At 43.9% G+C, this 23,076-nt stretch overlaps 1 protein-coding gene across 8 annotated transcripts in view; it reads left to right on the top strand.

Moving 5' to 3' along the window:
* Positions 1 to 23,076, top strand: part of ING5 (inhibitor of growth family member 5) — a 43,244-nt gene that overhangs the window by 9,789 nt on the left and 10,379 nt on the right. For 3 of the 8 annotated variants that reach the window (XM_025216975.1, XM_014525295.2, XM_025216976.1), the window contains 9 exons: positions 720 to 831; positions 2,577 to 2,670; positions 3,796 to 3,931; positions 4,109 to 4,170; positions 16,583 to 16,992; positions 18,872 to 18,929; positions 20,256 to 20,395; positions 21,122 to 21,315; positions 22,214 to 22,382. In XM_025216975.1, coding sequence (XP_025072760.1) covers positions 720 to 831; positions 2,577 to 2,670; positions 3,796 to 3,931; positions 4,109 to 4,170; positions 16,583 to 16,992; positions 18,872 to 18,929; positions 20,256 to 20,395; positions 21,122 to 21,315; positions 22,214 to 22,382 — 1,375 coding nt within the window. Of the gene's footprint in view, positions 1 to 719; positions 832 to 2,576; positions 2,671 to 3,795; positions 3,932 to 4,108; positions 4,171 to 5,446; positions 5,653 to 13,718; positions 13,749 to 13,796; positions 13,884 to 16,582; positions 16,993 to 18,871; positions 18,930 to 19,499; positions 19,613 to 20,255; positions 20,396 to 21,121; positions 21,316 to 22,213; positions 22,383 to 23,076 lie in introns of those variants that run through there. The other 5 variants (XM_006034868.3, XM_006034867.3, XM_014525296.2 and 2 more) reach the window with 5 other exon arrangements.

Below are 23,076 nucleotides of genomic sequence, written 5' to 3'. Positions count from 1 at the left end.
CCCCCTGCCACTGCTTGCATCCCAGGAGGGCATGGGGGGCGGAGGGAGCGTGTGCCCCTGGGTCTGCGTGGGCTGCAGACCCCCTTCCCTCCCCACTGCCAGGAAGAGCCTGGCACAGTCCCCAGCCTTCAGCTGCAGCCTGCCCTGCCCCACATTGAGCAGATCCAGGAGCACCCCTTCCCCTCCCCCCACGTTCTCCCCGGGTGCACACAGCAGCGGGAGCTGTTCCCCGCATCCCCAGATGAACTGCGGCTCTGTCTCATGCCCCACACCTGCCCAGCTGGGCAGCACCTACCCCTGCCCCAGCCCCACTCCCTCCCTCACCACGGGGGGGCATTGATCTATTCCCCCATGCCTCTTCCCTCCCCTCTCCCCTTCCACCACAACAGACTTGCCAGCTGCATGCAACTCTCTAAGCTGCTCCTCACTGCCTGTATGCTGTGCTGCAGCTGTGTGCATGCAGGGGCATTTATTGGCCAAATTACAGGACATATCAGGCTGAATTCCTACAGTCAATTTTCTTTATATCGGTGTTCATCTTATATCGGACTGATGTATTGGTGCACCTCTACTAAACAGCAACCCGAAGAAGGATCTCTTTAGTAGGGCTGAGCTGCTTTAGCTTGCATTGGACTGCTAGATTTTCACGAGTTAGAATAGCTGTAGAGTTGCCAGGTTCCTCTGGTTTTGCTTTCAGCTGTATGGTTTGTTCTATGCAGGTGGATAAACATATTCGACGGCTGGATGCAGACTTGGCCCGATTCGAAGCAGATCTGAAGGATAAGCTGGAAGCCAGTGACTTTGAGAGCCCTGGAGGACGAGGCCTGAAAAGTATGTGTGTTTCATTTGTATTGTGACCAGGGCTGTCTTGCTCAGCACTGGAAAACCTTGTTGTCCAATGCATCTGTCTCATGCGTTGCAGGTGGGCCTGGATGAAGGAAAGGGAGAATTTTGCCTCTTAAATTTTAGTGTGTGCTGTTTTTGTTAATGCTCTTCTGAGGTTTAGGCAATCTTGTCGTAGGCATCACTGCTCACTTGGGCAAAGTAACAAAGAAAATGGGCGACTGGTGCCTCCTGAGTTGGGAGGGCAACTGCCCCCCCAGCAGGCAGTTGGCGCCGACCGGGGGGTTCCCCCATGGCCAGTCACGCACGCTGACCCAGAAGTAGTGTTCCCTCTAAGCTGGCTCTAAGAGGGTATGTTGTCCGGAAGTGCCAGTGGCACGCCCGGAAGGGCGAGGGATGTACCCAGAAGTGCCAGCGGCACTTCTCCTGGTGCCCCACTCCCCTGCTGGCACTCGGGGGAGCACCAGCTCTCCTGTCTGTCCCCCCTGCCTGCCGCCTAAGTGGGGAACGCTGCTGTGAGGGGGTGCACTAGTGCTCTCAGGGGGTGCATGTGCACCCCCGTGTGCTCCCTACTCGTCACCACTGACAACAAATACTCAAGTACCCCCTTACCACCTGATATATCCTGAGGTATGGCCCCTTCTCTCACTGATTAAAAACAGTCTAAAGGCAAAGTGGGGTTGCAGTGGGAAGAATCTGCACCCATCATCCATAGCTCTTAAATCTTTGAATCTACTTTGGGTTGAGGAAACTTCACTTCTGGTTTGTCTTACATTGAGAGGTATAAGCCCTTTTAGGGGAAAAGGATGATTTGCTTTTTAAGAAAAAATATGAATTAGAAAGAAAAAGCGTAAGTTAAATAATATGAAGGGTCCAGTTGAAACTGGCAACAGTAGTGAACTTGAAGAGTTAAAGGAAACCAGTCTTCTTAACTTGGATAAGAAATTTTATGTAGCAAAAAGTCAAATAAAATACAGAAACAATGAACAGTGTACGGCTAGTTTGTGCCTTTAACTTGATAACAGTATGGCTCTGAGGGATGTACTTAAGCTGGTAGTGGAGGCAGCGGTATCTTGCTTCTCAACTAGCATGCATAGCCCTTTGATGGGAAGACTTGAGTAAATTTTAGAAGCATTGACTCTATGGTTCTTAAACTTTTTGTATTTGAGGCACCCCTCACTAGACTTGAGGCATCTGCCAGCACTTTTCTTTTGACTACAGAAAAATAATAGAGTAATTCTTTTTTTGCAAAGAACTCAGAAAGACCACAACAGGACAGACTGTTCTATGAGAACCCCTATGGGTTTCTCTTTGAAATCTCTGGTTTATCTTGTGAATCATATTTGTACATCTAACAGTGCTAACATTGTGTGTTGCACACTTGAAAGGATTTCAAGGGCCCCCCCAGGGTGCCATGGAACCATGGTTGACACTCACTGGGTTAACTAGATGGTTTTCAATATACAGTAACAGGCCAGATTCTGTGGTTTACACCCTGTGCAAATATATTGACTTACGTTGTTCAACTACTCTAGTTGCCAACTGGAGCAGAATTTGGCATTCTGCATGTGACATTATTTGCATACTATACACATTTTCTATATCAAAAGGGCCTTATTTGTATACTGTATTAGTTAAAAGTCCTTAAAGTAATACGAGCATCCAGGAAAAAAAATAAAACAGTCGATACTTGATCTGAAATCTAACTAATTTGTAATAATGCTGTCTTTCAGAGGGGCGAAGTCAGAAGGACAAGAGAGGCTCCCGAGGTCGTGGTAGGCGAACATCTGAAGAAGATACTCCAAAGAAAAAGAAGCTGAAAGGAGGGTAAGAGACAAACAGCTGCAAGCTTAGTGAGTTTATGGGAAAGTTTTTGCAGTTCATGGAATGCCAAGCCAAACTCTCTAGGCCTTTTTGTAACTCTCCCATCTGAAGAGTACTAACTCTGCCTTCTCTTCGTTTTTCCCCTTGTCTCCAATGTGGAGGGATCTTTATAGTATTAAGTGTTTCTGTGCTGTGCAAGGAGTTAAAGTAGCTGAAACTGTGTCTGTATCCAAGGTGGCAGGAATGTAGCCTCTGATTTTAGCTAACTTGAAGCAAAAAACTTTGCTTTTTTGTGGTTTGGCCTTTTCTATCAGTTACCACTAATTGGAAAGGTCCCCTAATGTGCAAGCCAGTTTTGAAGAACAATAATGCATCACTCAGAAATCTTGGAGTCATTTCCAAATTCCTTCCATCCTAGATCATGGATCTAGATCTTAAATAGACTTGAGTTATTTAATCTAGCCCTTTGTAACAAATAGGAAAGAATCTCCGCTCTATTTTTCAAGTGCTGTGTATTAAAAGGACAATGCCAACTTGAATATTTTGAATGGGCTAACTTCAGAACAATTCCATTTTCTCATTGACTACTCTTAAATGGCATATTCTGACTACTTAAGACTTTTTTCCCTTAAAAAGTTAGTCTTTCTCAGCTCCTGTCAATGTCTATAATGGTATTTTTCCAAGAAGGGCAACATTGATTATAAAGTAATATCAAATAAATGAACAGTTGTAGGAATCTTAGCTGTTATAACCAGAACCACTCCAAAACCCTGCAGACAGAAATTATTTTTAAGTTACTAGTGAAAAAAGTAGGCTTTCTCTGCAGTTCTGTTTTTTATAGGTCAGTACTCACTGTGTTGTATGGTATAATTTATTCTTCTCTTTTCCTTTCTCTGCATTTAAAACATCAGATCACTTTGGTTTTGTCTATGTTCCAAGTTATTCAGATTCTTTTTGGTGCTTTAATATCTGATATATTTCTTATACCACCACGTTGCCTTTATTTGTTATTCATGAAGATACAGTTTAAGCTGAACTCCTGGGTAGAATTAAATTAAATATTGAGTTTTAAGTGAACACAAATATTTGACTGTCGCTTCATACCCTGTAGTGTTTCTCCTTCTACAGATCTGAGTTTGCTGATACCATCCTCTCTGTTCATCCTTCGGATGTCCTAGACATGCCAGTGGATCCGAATGAGCCCACCTACTGCTTGTGCCACCAGGTGTCCTACGGAGAAATGATTGGCTGTGATAACCCAGATGTGAGTGCCTGATGTGGCTTGTTTTCAGGATGTACAGCAAGAATCTGCTTCCCACATGCCTTTCTAGTACAGCAACATCTGATTGGGGGTGGGGTGAAACCTGCAGTTTTAGGTCGTTCATTTTTAGTTTAAAGTGCGCTAATTTTCTCTTCTGTTTTCTTTCTCTCTGGTTTGCAGTGTCCAATTGAGTGGTTTCATTTTGCTTGTGTGGACCTTACCACAAAACCAAAAGGAAAATGGTAAGTAAGAGCAAAGGCAAAGGTTTTCCTTGTTAATTCTCTTCTGCCTCTCTCTTCTCAACCATGAAGAAAAATAAATTCTGTCATCTGGACCTGCCTCAGTACATGAGCTGTGCTTTTACTAACATGCAGGTTTTTAGCCTGTAGTGTTTAGGGATCTTATCTGTGTGTACAAACAAGATAAAACTGGAAATTACTAATAACATTTCTAAAGATTGCTGCTGTTGGAGCACAGATTCTCAGATTGCAGTAGGAACAGAATAAGGCCTGAAGGAGATACTGCTTGAGCAAGAGTTTACAGGATTTCACCCAAGTCCGAGCAGGGTAGGAAAAACAGCTTGTATTTATATAGCTGTGTATTCATCAAATTCCTATGTAGGATGGATATATTTGCTACATAGCTACTGCAGTGCTATAGTTAAAACTAAGGAGGGCGTTTGTACTTTGCCCTTGTCCTTGGGAGTTTATAGTATTTAAGGACGTACATCCTTTGGGCTGATTTCGGGTTTTTTTCCAAATTAGACTTATGCAGTTGTCTCAACCTTTTTTTTTTCCCTAAACCCATTCAAATTTTGGCAAGGACACATCTTTCATACTTTGAAAAACTCCCATCTTTTTGTTTGGAAAACTGAAACCAGCTTTACTGTAAAGCTTTACACTTGGCAGATATATAACCCTGACTGAAAAATTATATCTTGCTAAATAGTGGGGAGGGGAAGGATGCATAATGAGGTTAGAATTACAGGGATTTAAAAACTGCGCTTCACAAGAATAACATGTTAATCTGGCTAAGTGAAATATGATTTGCACCAATGCTCTGATGCTTTCAAGGCATGGAGGCACTGAATGATATGGTATGTACATTAATAGTAGGGTGTGTTGTATTATATGTAAGTGTCCAACTTGGAGGACAAACACATAATACTATCTGGAAGACTACATGTTGACTGATGCACAGTTCAATTAAATGGGTGGAAAGACTCCCATTATTCTTAATGGATTTAGGAATCCCTAATGTCGCTCCCCTCACTCCAAAGAAGCACCGTGGCTTCTTTGCTGGTTGCCATACTTTCTGCACCCTCTCCATTAAATGCTTTCCTTTGCCCTTATGTTCTATAATATTAGAACATCAGCAACAAATGAATTGGATGCCTATGCAGGTGGTTACTTCATTGAGTTAATCAGCTGACTATTTTCCCACCCTCTCAGTAGTGAAGGACTCCTAGCTAAACATCCTTAACATTTGGAGATGAATACTATACTTTTCTGTCCCTAGGTTCTGCCCACGTTGTGTTCAGGAAAGGAAGAAAAAGAAATAAGGAAGGGGAGGGGAATACATACTCTAAGATGAGAAGAAGAATTTAATATATTCCTTCCTTCATGTTGCAATATTATATTTTTGACCTACCTTCCTTGTTCTTATTTGATATTTAATTGTCCAATGGCCAGTTTTAATTCTTGTTTCATACAAATATGACTTGGTGAGGGAGGGAGGGAGGGTGGGGGGGTAGGGAAGTTGTCACAGGGATTTTATTTAAGTTAATGCTTAAACAGCACTGAAAAAAATGTGTTACTATGAAGTACCTGGAGCAGCAAGCAGCTGTAATTTCTGCTGTTGTATTGGAATCTGTGAAACTGCTCAAGGCATTTCAGGGGAATGAGAGAGTTACCTTTCAGCATGATCCATTGTGACCACCTAAGCAAGGCAGGTACGGAGCTTTGCATAGTGCAAATGAAGGATTTCTATAGGAAAGTAAGCTGCACAACTGAAATACAAGTTTCCCTCACTTTATGCTGTACATGCATTCCTGGAAAACATCACATAACTCTAATTCGCATCGAGGGAACCCACTTTACAATGTAACAAATAGGAATATGTTCCAAGACCTCGACTGTACTGACGCCCAGACCCATTTCTACCACCTTTACAAAACAATTTTGATACTCACCAACAGCAGACAGTACACACAAGTACAAGGTGGTGGTGGATGTTACCATAACGGGGATGGCAGCTACAGAAATGCGTGTCGCAGACAAGTGAGGAGCACAAATCCACACAGGAGGCTATATTTTGGTGCATGTCACTCCCACAATGCACCGCACAAAGCAGCTGACTGCGGGCTTCCACCACATCGATCGCATAAGAGTTAATTTACCTTTCATAAAACTAATTTTTGGTATCAAAAGGGTCATGGCATAAGAGCGAATTCGCACATACAGAACCTGCATAAAGCAAGGGAAACCTGTATGCGTCTTCATTTAGGCACAAAGTCTGTTTCTGGGGGTTTTTCTGCACAGTTTTATAGTAGTGAAGGCAATCTGCAGGCCAGCAAACTCTTTCCAGTGTGTTATTTCCCCCCAAGCCAAGTACAGTGTTTAATTTTTGGTGAGGCATGCTTTGTGTGTGTATGTATATATGTGTGTGTGTGTGTGTGTGTGCGTGTGTGTGTGTGTGTGTGTGTGTGTGAAGATGTACATCCTTTCTTATTGGAATAATCTCCGTTAAACTTTGCACTGCCATGTTTTGACTTGATCCCGTCCCTACTGGCCTCAGTAAGAGAAGAATCTACCCTTTTGGTTTGAATTCCAAGCTCCTCCTATAAAGGGTGTGTCCAATGTAGAAAAAGAGGTTCAAGTATCAAAGGAAGTGTCCTGTGTTGTTGCTAGTAACAGTAATAGAGCAAGACAGTTGCACCCTTCCTGCCCTTCTTCAGAAATCCTTGAAGATCTTTACTGTGAAGACAAAGAGTGTTGTTATGAAGAGAGTGGGGTCTGACTTCCTCATGCTGTAGCATGGAGGTCCATTTTCATTACTTATATTTTTATAAGGTGTATCTGTACCTGCCTTATGTCTCTGTGTTGCACATTTGGTAAATGATCAGAAAAAAAGCTTTAAAAAGACAATAACATTGTGGGAACATATATAGGTTTCTGTGATGTTTCAGCAATGCCGAAATGGAGCCCTTTGATTTTACTGACATGGGTAGATTTTCTGATTTTTAACCTGAGTCCATTGCAAAACCATTGCTAGTGAAACAGAAGCCACAGCAGAGATGCTTATAAAAATAACTTCTTGTTTGGAAATTTGCCTACCTTCAATTTTTATGAGCTGCCCTTCAGTTTAACAGCTATTGTTGCCATGTCATACACTGCAGTGAAAGGAAGAGAAAGGAATCCAGGAGGAGGAACAAGAAATGTCACAGACACATTTCCTCATTTTTCCCCTCTTGTTGAGTTCTGCTTGGTTCAAGAAGTGCTGGGGCAGGCAGCAGAGGGGAGTTTATTTCCTATATTTTGGGAATCAACTGCCTGTAGCCACAAATGACTGTCTCAGGGCACTGCTTTGCCAGTAAAGCATATCCAAAATACAGCAGTGCTCTGGCCATGTCTGCTGTATTATATACCATTGGATTGGCATCATGGGGTTTCAGTGTAATAGAACTGGGTCCACAGCCTCAAAAAACCCACAAATCTTAATGAAGAAGGCAGGCTTTTGCAATCAGCCATTCCAGTGTTTTCTTTAAAAGAGCAAGCCAAAAAACAAGCTAATCCTTTTACAGAAAGAACATTGACTGATGCCATTTTCATTCACATTTTTATAAAAGATGAATACAAACACAGCTCTTATTGATTCTCCTTTCCCACCTCATGCTCTGTGCATGCAGCTTCGTAGAAGACAGCAGATAGAATTGTCATAGAAAAAAGCCCTCTTGGTATCAGTGTAGATTTTCTTGTGAAGGTCTCTTAACTTTTATCACATCAGCTACAAAACATATATATGTATCTCCAGGGTCCTGAAGCTTAAATTGTGATGTTGTACATGTCCCTATTGTGTCGCATCACTCCATATTATACACAAAGTTGTCATATGTATGTTTACAGGAATATGTCTTTTTTTTTTTTTTTTTTTTTGCATTTTAAAATGAACATACTAAGAATACATGCACGCAGCTTAGAAACAGATTGCTAGGGGGAAGGGGAGAGAGCACAGTTGCACAGTGTTTGACTGGGGGTTATAGTTAGTCCTTTTAAGGGTCCTGCCCCTGTTTAGTAAATCTTTTCATGATACCTCATGAATCAATGTGTAGTACAGTAACCAGTGAGTAACACCTGTACCTCGTTAATCTGCTACACTGGATTTCAAGTAGGAATGTCACTGTGTTCTGAAGACCGTGTAATATTGATGATGTTCCAGGTTCCATTTTTCCCCTTCCAATCATACAATATTGTAGATGACATTTTATTAAAAAAAAACTTTGAAGAAAACCTTAGTGGAATAATTACAACAGTTTAAGTGTTTTGATTAAACTGAATCTCAAAACCTTGTGCACCTCTGTGGAGGTCTTGCTGGATAAGCATCATTGTAGACTTGAGCAGCTATAACTTATCAGCACAGAACTGACTACTGTTAACTCAGAAGAGTTGGTCACTTAGGACAGCAAACTATTTTAGTGATTTTTTTTTCTCCGAGTGCCTAGGGTTTGGAAAAAGTTTTGCTTTCTGTTTTACCTGAGGAAGCAAAAGACATAGGGTTTAGCACCTTGTATCTGTCCTAAAGATGAAAAATATGTCTCTGATGGGAACTGTAAATAGTAGGTGAGATCACAGTTATATATACCTTCCTTAGAGTACAACCTCTGATGTGTCTTGGATCATGAGAGTTAAAACAGAGTTAGTCTGAGCAATAAAGCTGTCCCATGTTGAACATATCATAACAAACAGAGACTCTAATAATCAGTTGACAGACTTAGGAGTATCTGTTCTCCATTTCCGAGTTTGGGTTTGTTTGGCTCCATTTTAAACAGGAACATCAATAACCATGAGTTTTGGTCACAAGAATTCAAGTCCTTCCGAATTCTGAATGTACAGTGTTAAATGTATATTATCTGTGTGGAGATGGATAAATAGAACTATGAGAGATTTAAAAGTAATGTTCCACTAAAGATTGTCAAAAAAAGCTTTGTCAAACACTTTCATATTTTGTGGTGTTCAGCTTTATCACAATTCATCCAAATTGGAGATGATGCAACTTTTAAGCTGATTTATTGTATCTTTATTTTCAAAGGAATTAGATCCATGTTTCCTTTGTAAATGGAAGAGAATGTTATAAATCTTTTTATTAAAAATAATGTAAAGTTAAAATGTATATCTGTATTTTTGGATCATGTTATAGATAATGGATATATTGTTATAAATAAAGTATTTTTGGGAAAAAAAAGTCTGAGATGACGTTGTGTCAGGGGCCTGGGATAAAATTTAAGTTTGCACAAAGGGAACGTATAGATACTGCCACAAATAATATAGTGGGTGGACATGCCTGCAGCTGAAGATTTGGTCTTGTGACTAATGCTTACCATTGGCTCTGGTTCCTTTGTATTTAACAAAGGGTTTTATAACATGACTTACTTTATATATTTGAAATGTGAGTGGCAAGTTCCCTACGTTTTATCCATTGTCTAGAATGTGGTGATGGAGTGAGGATTGTGTTGGACTCACTAACTTCTATTGTGGTTGCCAGTATGTTTGCCACACTCAATATGTCACTGTGGCCCTTGAGGCTAGTAGCATAACTCTGCCATCTTATGAAACAGTATCTGGCTGTCCCCTTCCCTGAATTGTTCCTTGCCTAATATGTTATGTCACTATCTTAGGAGATGGTGGCTTCTGTGTGTAAGGCCCTGTATGAAAGTAGTTACTTACTTTTCCGACAGAAACAATCCCAAACTTTTCCAGAGTGCAGAGTACATGAATTGGTATCAAATCATAACAGTAACATTTTGTACTTGCATAACTTCACACAGGGTCCAAGGCAGAGGAGAATCTAGCCTACCACAGACCTGTCTGTCCTATTGCAGGCAGGATTTAAGGAAAAGCTCTTTATCTCCATCTAAAGGTGAAGTGGGAGAACCTGAGGCAGTGTTCTTACCTTGTTTTGAGCTAGTTTGCATAGGCTAGCTTCTTGTGCCTCCTATGGGCAAACAGCTTCATTGCATCTGCTGGCATACACCACTCCTTATGTATATCAGCAGAGCTCAAAAAGTATAACTTGGACTTTCTGCAGTTTGTATCCCCATGCCATGATGAATTTACTGTGCAAGGGCAGACATATATAAGAGGAAGGGAACAGTAGAGCACATAAAGACTAACCAGTGGAGGAACAGTTAAGTTTGATTAAGAGGTGGTCTGAATGGGTGTGATGATCAGTGACTCCATTCCAGTCTCAAATTCAAATTTATTAAACACATAAGCGATACCACTACATGAGCAAAACCCTGAATGGTCTGTAAAGGTATATTTACATAGGCTGTCCTAACAATGCACGATGACTCGGCTGATCAGGGATCATCACGGCAGTTTTGACCAGCATGGTCTCTTCTGGCTTGGTGACAGCTCCCCAAACTAAAGTTGTTTCCTTAGCCTTTATACCCTTTTACAGTCCTCTTTCTTCTGTGTATTCTACATATGGTCATGCTGTAGATCCTCACCAGCTACCTTTTACAGTGGTTGTTTCCTCATCAGTTGGTCACCCTCTGTCACCTTCAGCTTGTTTCTTTCTGAACTTGCTTCTCCCCTACTGAGCTATCCTTAGGTTTTGTTTGCCTTTTCTTATTCTATCTTGTTTTCCTACATTCTACAGCTATCTACATTTTGTTTTGCCTACAGCCGTTGTTTACACTACTTTTGTGCTGTTGCTTCTTTGTGCGTTTTGCTTGCAGCTCATGTCCATTCAAAAAAAGGAGACAAAATGGCATCAATTATGCCAAAGCAGCTTTTCAGGCCTACAGTTGCATCTGCTGGCATACACTTCAAGCTATGTATGCCAGCAGAGCTCAAAATGTATAATTTGGACTTTCTGTGTGGTCTGTATCCCCATTCCATGATGGATTTACTATGCAAAAGTAGACATATAAGAGAGGAAGGGAGTGTCAGAGCACCTAAAGGTGAACCAGTCCTCATCTACACATCACACTGTTGCTGTAGCGATCACATGCGTCTACACATGACTGGCAGCTATTTCGCCATAGCGGTGCATTCCCATTATAGTGCGCCATTACAGTGAAGTAGCAGCTAAAAATAACCAAGCACCATTACTGTGCTGTGCATTAGTATTTCCAAAAGGAAGCACTAAACCACGGTGTAGTAACAATATCACTGTAGGGCAACATGTAGATGCACTCCTAGTGGAGGAACTGGATCAGCCTATCTAGAAGGTAGGAGACTATTAATTTATTAGTTTGGTTTACTGGATTATCAAAAAAGGAGGAAGCTATTGACAAAACAATCTCTTATTGTTAACAGAATAATTTCCCATTCTGATCCTCCAAAAAGCTCACTTGTTTTGATGTACAAAAACAGAACTAGTTTTTTTCCAGGTTTCATCCCTCAAAATCATGTATAGCTTTCAAAAGTTGAAAGTATATTTTACATGCCATTCCCCTAGTAGAGACTTTAAGGGTGAAAACTTCAAAACGTGCTGATCTAAAATACTTTTTTGATTGTGAGAATAGCTATCTCTATTGGGAAATTAGTTGTTACAAAAATTCACTCAAATTCGTAAGTATTTAGATTTATCATGCTCAAGTTCTCCTTCCAAAATGCTAATATCAGTTAAGACATTTTATTACATTGAGTTTTTTTCTACATACCTGAACACATTCACCGTTTGTTATTTTCATATCACAAAAGTACAGTAAACATTTGAAGTCTGCTGTGTTTTAAAAACTTTGTATAGGATGTCAGCTTCATGTGCAAGAACATTAAGATCTTGAGAATTAACATCCTAAACCTTTTCCTGTAGGGACTCGACTCTTAGAAAAGTAACAGGCTCTTCTACTTTAAACTCAACAGCTTTCAGTGCAGGCACCTGTAGAATATTCAAAATGAAATGGGGTGATAGGGTAGGTAAAGGAGAAGTCTTAAAATGGGCACAGCTACCTACAATACAGGTTTCCCTTGCTTTATGCTGTACATGTATTCCTGTAAAATGGTGCATAACTCAAATTCGCATAAAGGGAGCCCACTTTACAATGTAACAAATAGGGATGCGTTCTAAGACCTTGACTGTACTGACCCCCAGACACATTTCTACCACTTTACAAGACAATTTTGGTACTCACCAACAGCAGACAGTACACACAAGCACAGGGTGGTGGTGAATGTTACTATAATGGGGATGGCAACTACAGAAACACGTGTTGCAGACGAGTGAGGAGCACAGATCCACACAGACTACATTTTGATGTGCATCACTCCCACAATGCACTGCACAAAGCTGATTGCAGGCTTCTACCACACCAATCTCATAAGAGTGAATTTACCCCACATATAATTAATTTTTGGTATAAAAAGGGTCATCGCATAAGAGCAAATTCACACACAGAACCCGCATAAAGTGAGGGAAACCTTTAGTGCAGACCATATGACAGAAGAGAGAGACATCTACAGGAGATCTTTTTAAGATCCTTTGATAATAGTCAATCTCAGCAGTGTTCAATCTTCTGGCCTGTGGGCTGGATCCAACATGTTGGTGCATGGCATTGGGTGGGTTCCAGTGCACCAGTTAAGCCCCATGTGTTGGATCCAACCACCACTGTGATCCTGTGCACCAGCACAGTGTGATGCATGGGGCCATGTCATCCGGCCTGGAGGGCTTCCCACAGGTCCAAAAATTTGGCAGTGGGGGAGCAGAGGCAGCATTATTGCCACAGCTTCCAGAGCCAATGCAATGAATGGTGTCACTACTTTTCTCACCATCAAACATCTGAACCTGAGAGATGACACAGCCCTACAGGCCAGATTTGGCCCATGGGCTAGAGATTGAGCATGGCAGGCCTGTCTGATGGGCTGCTTTTTTGCTGGTCCCAGGACAGGAGTGACAGGCTGCCCTAAATACCCACCCTCTTGCAGGCTGATGGTTGAGGTGATGCTACTATCTCTGAATGCAAAAGATTTGGAAAAACTGAGCCAGGGTGGGGGTGACTGGTACTGTTTGACTGTGGCCGTACGCACGGGAGTGCGCGGACAACAGCAGCGAGGACATTTGAAGGAGTTGACGCGGGGGGGGGCGATGAATCACTTACAACAGCTGGTTCTGCTGCAGCCGGTGCTGCCCGGGGCTGCCTGCCAAGCCACGGGGTGGCAGAGAGGGGCCATGTTTAAGACCGTTTGACTCGAGTTTTGGTGGTGCTCGACCCTCTACGTGAGACGGTGGTGTCGCGGGTTGGAACCGAGGCAGGGCCTGCTTCGGCTTCGCCGGGCTGCTCTGCCTGGGCCGCAGACAAGGATGGGGCGTCCACGTGCGCAGTGTCGCAGGGCCTGGCAGGCAGGGTGTGGCTGGAGCTGGCTTGCGCCGGGCCGAGTGGAGGAGCCCCGCCCCCCGCTGCCATCGCGCCCTGAGGCACAGGTGGCGGCGGAGCGGAGACACAACCGCCCCCCGTGGCGACGCGCACACCCACCGCCCCCCCGTGGCGCCCCCGCCCCTGGCGTGCCGCCAGGATTGGCTCCGCCCCCTACGCGCTGTGCGCAAGTGCAATGTCTCCCGGCCCAGTCCTGCGGGGGGCGAGCGCGGGGCTGGAGAGGTTTTTTCCCAGGAGGCGCTGCGCGGGATTAGGAGGGGGGCAGTTTTTAGTCGGCGGAAAGAAAATCGAAAGGGGGTGGGGCGGGGCAGAGGCAGGAGCGGCTCGCGCGTCTGGAGTGCAGTGCTCCCGGTCTCGGTAAAGCGGGCGGGAGGCGGCGTGCGGGGCGCTACACTGCATGCACTGCACACACTACACTGCACTGTGCTGCGCTTAACTGCACGTCCTTGGCGGCGCTTGGCAGTGCTCGCCCGCCTGCCCAGGCACTGGCGGTGTGCCTCCTGCCGGGCGCTGACAGTGTGCTTCCTGCCCTGGCCCTGGCTCTGGCTGTGGCGGGCACTGGTCTTGCCCGCGCGGGGATCCCCGGGGCAGACGTCTGGGCAGGTTCCCGGCCTGGCTGTGCCCACCTCCCGCTCGGAGCAGAGCCCCTGTTGTGGGCCAGAGGAAGGAGGAGTCATCTAGCAGGAGGAGCTGTGGCCCCTCGGCTTTTCTAGAGTCCGGGCCCGGCCCTGGCCCCGCGTGGGAGGCGCTGGCCAGGCACTGCTTTGCCTTGGCACCACGTTCCCTGGGTGATGGGAGCTTTGTGCCCCGCAGGGGCCTGGGCAGGCACCTCTACCCCACAGGGAGACCACGGGGGGCTTGCGGTGGCAGACCTTTGGGCCTGGAGTCCGGTGATCAGGGCTGTAGGTTGCCTCAGGAAACAGGGAGCCGTATAATATTGCATGGTCTGTGCAGTTTTGTGTTGCTGCTGCCCAAGCTCGTCTCTGTTGCTGCTCTCTTTAGGGCTGGCTTTATTCCGCCAACCTGAGGTGGAGTGAGGCTCTCGCGGGCCTCACACCAACATCCATTAGATTAGTTGCAATCTTCCCACCGACTTCAGAGGATGTTGAGGTCAGGCCTGTTGAAAGTGCCATTACTACATGCTGGAAAAGGGCAGAGGTTTTCTCATTGACTTGTACAACTGCAAAGAGGGAGAGTACAAACTTGTCAGTGATAAATGATGGTTCTCATTTCCTTCTATGATCTTTACTAAATGCTCTAATAGGAGGAGATATCTTGGAGGAAGGTGAGGGAAACCAACCTCAGCAACTGATAAGCAACACAGGGCAGATTTATTGACTTAAATCCACTAGGCACTTTCATTGGTTTATTCATATCACAGTCAACAGCGGAGGACATGGTGACACTGCTCCTGTTTGTACAAATGCAATGATTGACATGTCCTTAATGGTGCACTTTGCCAGTTTTTAATTTCCATTTGTTAAAATAATAGCATTTTTCTTTGGCTGAAGTGGCTTATAATTCTGTGCTGAGACCTAGATCCTTAGGTCTTCCAGTGTTTTCAAGGGAGTTGGATGGGATAGCTAAATGCCTTCAAGAATCTGAGCCAGAGCTTTTATTTCTCCCATGGCAGTGTCTTCCCTTTGCCTCCTGGAGCAGTTAGGACCAGCCCTCTGTTGTTTCTGGCTGCCTGAACTATCGTGGTCCTGCAGGCACAGACAACTCTCTTCATTCTGTGTGTGTCAGGATTGTGGAATGGAGGTGATGGGGTAGATTTAGGTCTTGGGAGTCTTACAGTGAAAAAAACTAGCCCCGTTTATAGCGCTGGCAAACTTGGATGATAACATTCCCACATCATGGGAAATGCAAAGAACATAGGTCTAATTTTCTACTCCCTTTTACTTTGTAGTGGAGAATTAGGTGTCCAGTGTTTATAAATGCAAAACTCTAGAACTCTTGGTTCAGAGATGGTACCTTTTAGACCAACTAAGAAATCGAAAAATAAAATCTTTTTCTGCAAGCTTTTGGATACACCTGCCCTTCCTCAGGTTCAGGGAAAATTAAGGATGGTAAAAAGTCCCCATAGGTAGAAAATAAACTTCATTTTTGCACAGAGGAAGTTGAAGGTCTGTTCGTCTCGGTCCATGAGAGTGTCTTTGTGAGTTGCTCTTTGATGTGCAGATAAGGCAGGATTCCTACCCTGGTGGTGTCAGATGGCAGAAAGGCAGGGAGGTGTAGAAATCTTTCTTGTTCAGCAGCGAAGTTTAAATCCAAAATTGGTTAAAATTTGGCATCTTCCATGTTTCAGGAATGTATTTGGTAGCTGTGTTGGCAGAGTTGATCCGAGCAGGGTGTAGGGCAAACCAGCCCATGTGGGGCCCCGCCCCCGCTGTGATCTTGAATGCGAAAAAGCTGCTGCCACCATCAGCAGTGGCGTGGCAGGGGGGGTAGCGAGTGGCTGGACACGGCGCCACTGCTCCGCCCAGCTCCGCACCGCCACTGCTCCACCCTGCAGGGCCCCCCCAAAGCACAAGGCCTGGGGTGGTCGCCCCGATTTGTCCCCCCTTAGGGACAGCCCTGCATGTTGGTCTAAGGTGCTTATAAATGCATACTTTCTTCAGGATAGGCTTGGGCTGTGAGTAGAATGTGTTGAGGGCAAACCTGTTCTGTCGTGTGCAGTGTGAAGACCAAGGAAGTATTTACTCAGGAAATATAGTTTGGTTTATTGTTATGCACCCATATCTCAATTAAAAACATGAAATCTTATGTATTGTTTTCATTAGTGATTTCCAGTAGTGCTGGAGGCATTGGCTTTCTGTATACGCTGTTGTTTCAATCTGGATTCCCCTAGATGTGTGCAATAATACAATTAGTGACCTTGAAGCTATCCAGTTTGCAAGTGTTAATGACCTTTTGCTTCTTAGAAGAGTTGTTTTTTCCCTGTGTTTGTCTCCATAAACAATAGTCAGTTCGTGGGGAAAAAAACAATGCAGATGAGGTCTAGGGAGTGACAGGAAGAATCCAGACTAGGTATTAACCTTCTATTTGCATTTCAGGGATACCATGGCTGTGTCATCTCTAGTCCAGTGTCATGTGGGTTGGTGCGGTTTGACCCTACAAAGATGGCAAATGAATTGCCAGAACAGAACCTTGGCAGCATGGACCAGTGCTACAGCCCAGTGGACATACAAGCAGAACAGACATGCAGAGCAACTCAGGATGTCAAAAGTCAGGCCATCCATCTTGTGGAGGGCTGGTCCCCTGGGCAGGAGAGCTCTCCATACCAGCTTCGCCAGTTCACAGGAAGTGATGCTGACCAGTGAGCGGTATGGAGTGCAGAGGCTGCCCTTCTCCCATGTTTCTGATAGTGACTTGGCTTTCTTTGAACGCATTATACCAGGTGGAGTCATAACAGACCCAGAAGAACTGAAACCTTTTAACGTGGACTGGCTGCAATCAGTCCGAGGTAGATGTTTTTAGATTTTGGCAAATCTCAGTCTCTATTCGCCATTATATCAGGATGAAAAATGAAAATTTGCAGATGAAAAATTCAGTAAATCTGCCAAACTTGTAATGGAGTTTGCGTATGTTAATCTTGCAGAATCAGTTTGGTTATTTAGAACTAATCAAAACCTTATATTTAAAGTATTTTTTCTGCTTTGAGCAGGGGCTTGGGTTCAATGACCTCCTGAGGTGCCTTCCAACCTGAACTTCCTATGATTATAATTCTTTTTCTGTGAAAACCCCCCACTTCTGAGGGAAATTTTTGTTTACATTGGGGCTTTCATAAAGAAACCCAAACAAAAAACAACCCCCAGAAACAAACAAGCAAAAGAAACAAAACAAAAAAATGGATTTGATTGCTGAAAACAGGCATTTTTGACAAAATGTTTGGAGAAGAAAGGGACACTTTTTTTTTTGTTTGTTTTTGTCAATATTTTCACAAGAATCAGAAACATTTCCTATTTACCTCCATTGGTGATTTAATTGGAAAAACATCCTGTGTTTATATAAATATCCAAGGTTTTTCCTTGTTTTGGGGGGAAAAATGTCTATTTTAAAGTCAAATTAATCCATTGAAGATGTTTTTATGTAGTTTAAGACAAAATTAAATGGATTAAAATAGAGGAGATGGTTTCAAATACATAAGGAGTCAAAAAACTTCCTTTAATTATTCCCAGAACGGAGGGGTGGGTGTTATCCTGAGAACTGGGGTAAAAAATGTAACAGACGGCTTGTAGATGTAGGTGGGCTCCCTGACATATGTGCTTTGCACACAGTTAAACTCAGTAACTGGTTTTTTTTCTCAGGTGTTAAAACTATTTGGCTGTAGGGTATAATCCTTCAGCCTTTCTCACAGCTGAATCCAAGATGTGAGCTAGAGTTTGTCTTCAAGAGGGTCATTATTACTGTCCACCTACTTATTCTCTGGGTTATGTCTTCCATGACTGCCAGTACCAAGGCAGAGAGAGAGAATACTGGACAGAGTGAAGCTGGTTTAAGTATTATTAGATATGTTGCTATGGAGCAGACCAGTGGCGTGTCTGGCTCAGTGTCCTGCCTTTCTCCAGTAGCTTGTACAAGTGAAAGTTGCCTGTTACTATATCTGGTCAATTCTGCTAGTTCTTTTGAGGAAAAAATATCCTTGTAATCCTATGTTTGTATGTACACTGAAATAGGCATTTTCTGGATTTGCCATAATAGTAACCATCAGATCTTTTTTGATTTCTGCCCACTTCATGTATGTGCCATAGCAACATGGTCTACCTCAGGGGTTTTCAACCTTTTTGGAACAGTATACCCCACCCCCCCGGCGGGTGGACGGTGGTGCACTGCTGAATACGGAGTGGCAGCAGCCACCACCGCATACAAGCTCCTCCTGCATCCAGCTGAGTGTGCGGTGCCTGCGTGGCAGCACAGGATGGTGCATGGCAGCACTTTGTCCCCAGCTGCCTATGCGTACATCCTAGGGCCTTCTCAAGTACCCCTGGAGGTACACATACCCCCTGGTTGACAACCCCTGGTCTTCCTGATTGTAAAATATGCATTGTGGTGCTTATCCTTTAGAAGGTGCTTGAAGATCAGCAGGTGAAACATTCTCTGTGTAAGTCCAATTCCTTTGCAGCCCATCATTGCCATTTCTGAATGGCATGAACTGGAGCAACATTTTGCCTTCTCCAGTCCTGCTAGCTGAAGGAACAAGTGCCCTTGCATCCTTATCTTGTGATCTGGTGCATGTAGTCTTGGCATGTTCTGTTGTTACTAGCACCAATAATTCTGATTTTTTTTTTTAAATTAATATCTGTGTTTCATATCGATTTTACTGCATTTTGCTTTTGTTGTAGGCTCCAGTAAGTTGTTGCTGAGGCCGCAGACAACTGCAGAGGTATCTGAGATTCTCAGGTAATCTTTTTAATGATTCTTCATCCTTAAATGCTTTGGTTTTGTTATTCCTGTATTCTCCCTGTGCTCAGCTCTGTTAATTATTTTATTTTATCATTTGACATTGCTTTGAAAAATTAAATCAAGAAATCAGGTGTATGAATGAGCAAAATTGCATTTATTTATGAACGCTAGATCAAGAGAGCGTCCACATTTTTAGAGAGAAGAATGGGTTCCTAACTACAGATGCTTTCCCTAGGTGCAACTATTAATAGAGCTGGATGGGAATAAGGCAGATCAGAGACTTGAAGTTGGGCCTTCCCTGACACATTCTCGCTCCCCCTCAAAGCAAAGTTTGAAAGATCTCTTTGGTGCTGGCTTGAAGTCAAAGCAACTGCCAGAGCCTGGAAGTATTTCACAGAATGGAATTCCTGTTTTTCACTCAGCCCTACTTATGACTTGCCAGGTGTTCTGTGTTTGACTTTTCAAATCTATGCCTCTCTGGCTTCAATTAGAAAATCATAAATTACAGTGGGGATGGTAATTGCATTACTAATGCCTTTTTTTATTGTATTGAATTGACATAATTAGAAGCAGTGCCTAGCTCAGGAAGGGAGAAACTTCAGACAGCCCCAGCAGCCTTTCTCTGAAGGAGAGAAGTAGCAAAAAGAGATGACCATGTGCACCTGTGTATGGTTTAAGCAGTAAGTTCACTTGGAATTAGATTGTTAGCCTGTTAGGTTAAAGACCTTTCTTTTACCTTGCTCTGTAAAATGCCCCTTGCATTATGTGTTCTCTCTAAATAACAACAACACGACTAATGCATAATGAAACATTTGCCTTTGTGTCTGCCAGGGAGCTTACAGAAGAAGTGACAGAACCAATTATTGACTTTCCTAAAAGGGAGGGAGGAGCATCAAGTCTAGTGTCTTACTGTCACAGTTGGAATAAACTAGGATCCCACAAAATAGTGAAAACCAAAGTGATGAAAAATCTGCTAACCACTCAGTAACAAATTAAGTTTACAAAGGCAACCATGTGAATGGCAAGCTTATAGAAGGAGTTGGCTGCTGTTTTGAAGAGAAATATGCTGTGTGGTACAACTGAAACTGCAAATAAAAGTCATGTCCTAAATATATGTTACTATGCACTTACTGCACTCAAGGCCTATGGCAAAATTCCAGTCCCACTCTGTGTGAAATGCTCCCTTTATCTCAAACTTTGCTTTGTTGTCTGATGCCATGTACCTTTAATGAGCATAAAATTCATGCAATAGCAGCTACTTATGTGCAAAGCAATGACACAAACAGAGCAGAGTGACAGCTTCAGACGTGCATTCCCTTTCAGGTATAGTAATGAGAGAAATCTGGCGGTAAACCCCCAAGGGGGCAACACTGGCCTTGTTGGGGGTAGTGTGCCCGTCTTTGATGAAATCATCCTCTCCACAGCTCTTATGAACCAGGTCATCAGCTTCGACAGCGTGTCTGGTAAATATATCACTCCTACTCTCCAGTGGCTTCGTTTTAGTTATCTACAGCCTGCCCTCCTCAGAATTGCTTATTCTGTTACCAGCAGGGTTGTAGACCAGCAGCACCATGAGGGGCAGCAGAGATTTCCTGCGTTCAGAATCCTGTTGATGTTGTTATTTCTAGTAGTAACAGCAGCAAACTCAGGAGTATATGTAATTGGTAGGAGTGGGGAGGTGACTGGAGAGAGATAAGTACTTTTCCCCATCCCACTTTCTCTTTAAAAAGGGATACTTTCTGTGTCTGATAATAGTGTATAGGACAGAAATTCCAGTTATTCTGAAAAAAAGATCAGCTAGGTTCATGGCTGCTTTGCACTGGCCGAGGGGGTGGAGGGAAATAGGGAAAGTATGTAGGCATGTTTGGATTTGGGGAGCAAGAAGTCTTGTAGTTTGAACATACAGGTTTTTACAAGTTAAGATAAGGGAGAATTCAAGGTAGAGAAATAGTTTATGCTACCGTTTTCCAAATCACAACCCCAGCCTTGCTCCAGTTAAAGTCAGTGGCACAAGTCCTAGACACTCTGTAGGAGGCAGATTGAACTCTGTGTTCATGAGCAAAGTTCTGGGTCTGAGTGGTACCTCCTGGGGAAAGTTCTGCAAACAGGATGTTGTATCTGCTTACAGTTGACGTTCTGTAGAAGAACATTTCTCTGCATCACATGCTAGCCTGATCCTTGTGTCCCAGGAATCCTTGTGTGCCAGGCTGGCTGCATCTTAGAGAACCTGAACCGGTACCTGGAGGAGCTGGATTTCATCATGCCGCTGGACCTAGGCGCCAAGGGCAGCTGCCACATTGGTGGTAATGTGGCAACGAATGCAGGAGGCCTGCGACTGCTGAGGTATGGCTCTCTCCGAGGGACAGTTCTGGGACTGGAAGTGGTAAGATGCTCTTGAGGCTGCTTTCTGTATTATGCTTTCTTTCCATTCTGTGTCGTGCTGCAATCCTGCTTTTATATTCCATGTGATGTGGAACTGAGCTATTCACCAGGCTTTCATGTTCCCTGACAACACATCACCCTTTCAACTTGCTTTCAGAGCTCTTTTGAGGAAACATTAATAAAAGATTTTACAAGGATTTTCATTGACATGGGGATTTTAAAAGATTCAGACTCCTACTTTGATCACTGCTTTAACCCCCAGTGTAATTATTTGGACTTTTTGTGCTGAAAAGGAGGGAGAGAGCACTTCTGATTGAACCTCTGGAATTCAGGAGCTAGCTAGCTGAACCAGGTTGAATTCCCTCCTTCCATGGACACAGCACAACTCTGCCTAGACTATTTTGGTTACTGGGGTCCTACTGTTAGCTCTCTTTTAATGGCAGTTCACAATATAACAAGCCCAGCAGCCTACCCTTACCAAATGTCTGGCATTTTAGAGCAGTCTCACTTTAGGATTGTTTTCTGGCCTGGGTCCTGCTATCCCACCATGACTGTGCTGGCTCCAGTGTCCTGCAAGTGCTGATCATTGATAGGTAGGAAAAATAGCTTATTGTGTCCTTATTGATGTGACTGTTCCTTGCATTATGTGCAGAATGGGTACCAATAGCACCAAAATGGAAGAGTGGCGTGAGCAGGGCACAGATGGGAAGATGGATAGAGAGCAGGTGGAAGAAATGATGAGAGAATGTGTGGAGTGGAGGAAAAGAAAAATGCTGCCCCACTTGTGGCATTGGGAGGATGAGGGGCTTTGAGAAGCTCTGTATTGTCTTTGCTCTTCTGATGAGTTCCTCACCTATGTGTATCTAGGTAATCGGCACCATCTGTTTGTTTTCTGGCAGGTGCTAGCCAATGGCTCTGTTCTCAACTGCTTGGCTTCTCTGCGCAAGGATAACACTGGCTATGACTTGAAGCAGCTTTTCATTGGGTCAGAGGGGACTTTGGGAGTCATTACTGCTGTCTGTATACTCTGTCCTCGGAAACCCATGGCTGTGAATTTGGCATTCCTAGGTAGGATTCATCACTCTTGTTCTCCAACTGTGACATTAGCAACATGTAATAAAGTGTAGTCCTGTTGGCATAATACCAGTGGACCAACAGGGAGATTTGCTATGTATTGCTGGAGCTATTCTGTGATCTCAATGGCCAGTCTCACGCTGAGGGTGTGTTTGTACTGTGCACTGAAGTGCCATGTAGAAATGTACAAATTAGTTTGCATTGTGTAGCATGGACATCCCCTTAGTTTACATTAATAACTTGGCTGCTGAGATCTGAGAACTCAGAGGGAAGGCACTCAAACAGTTGAAATCCTGTATGCCACCAGCTTGGTTTTGCTTCCCATATTGGAAGAATATTTTGGGGCTGTGCATTAAGACACTTGCATGAACGGTCCGTGCCGCCGGCAGCTGGGGGGGAGCATGGCTGCACCAGCGGTGAGCGGGGAGCTCCCGCAGACGTCACTGGCACTGTCAGCGGCAGGTGGGGTGGCAGTGAGTGCAGACCATGGGTCGGCGACTACCTGCAGGCGCCGCCAGCAGCGTTGGCGGCATCTTTTTGCAGGGGGTGCACTGCTTTGCACAGGAGTTGCACATGCACCCCTACGCGTTGCCCCTGGACACTTGTGAAGTGTGATTCCTTTGAACACTTTTAATTGGGGCATTCCTAAAGCTCCTGTCACCTTGACATTTGAGCTTTTTATCTTAAG

The sequence above is a fragment of the Alligator sinensis genome, unplaced genomic scaffold (genome assembly GCF_000455745.1).
Source record: "Alligator sinensis unplaced genomic scaffold, ASM45574v1 scaffold863_2, whole genome shotgun sequence".
In the NCBI taxonomy this organism is placed as follows: domain Eukaryota; kingdom Metazoa; phylum Chordata; order Crocodylia; family Alligatoridae; genus Alligator; species Alligator sinensis.
This window is presented reverse-complemented; position numbering and strand designations above follow the sequence as displayed.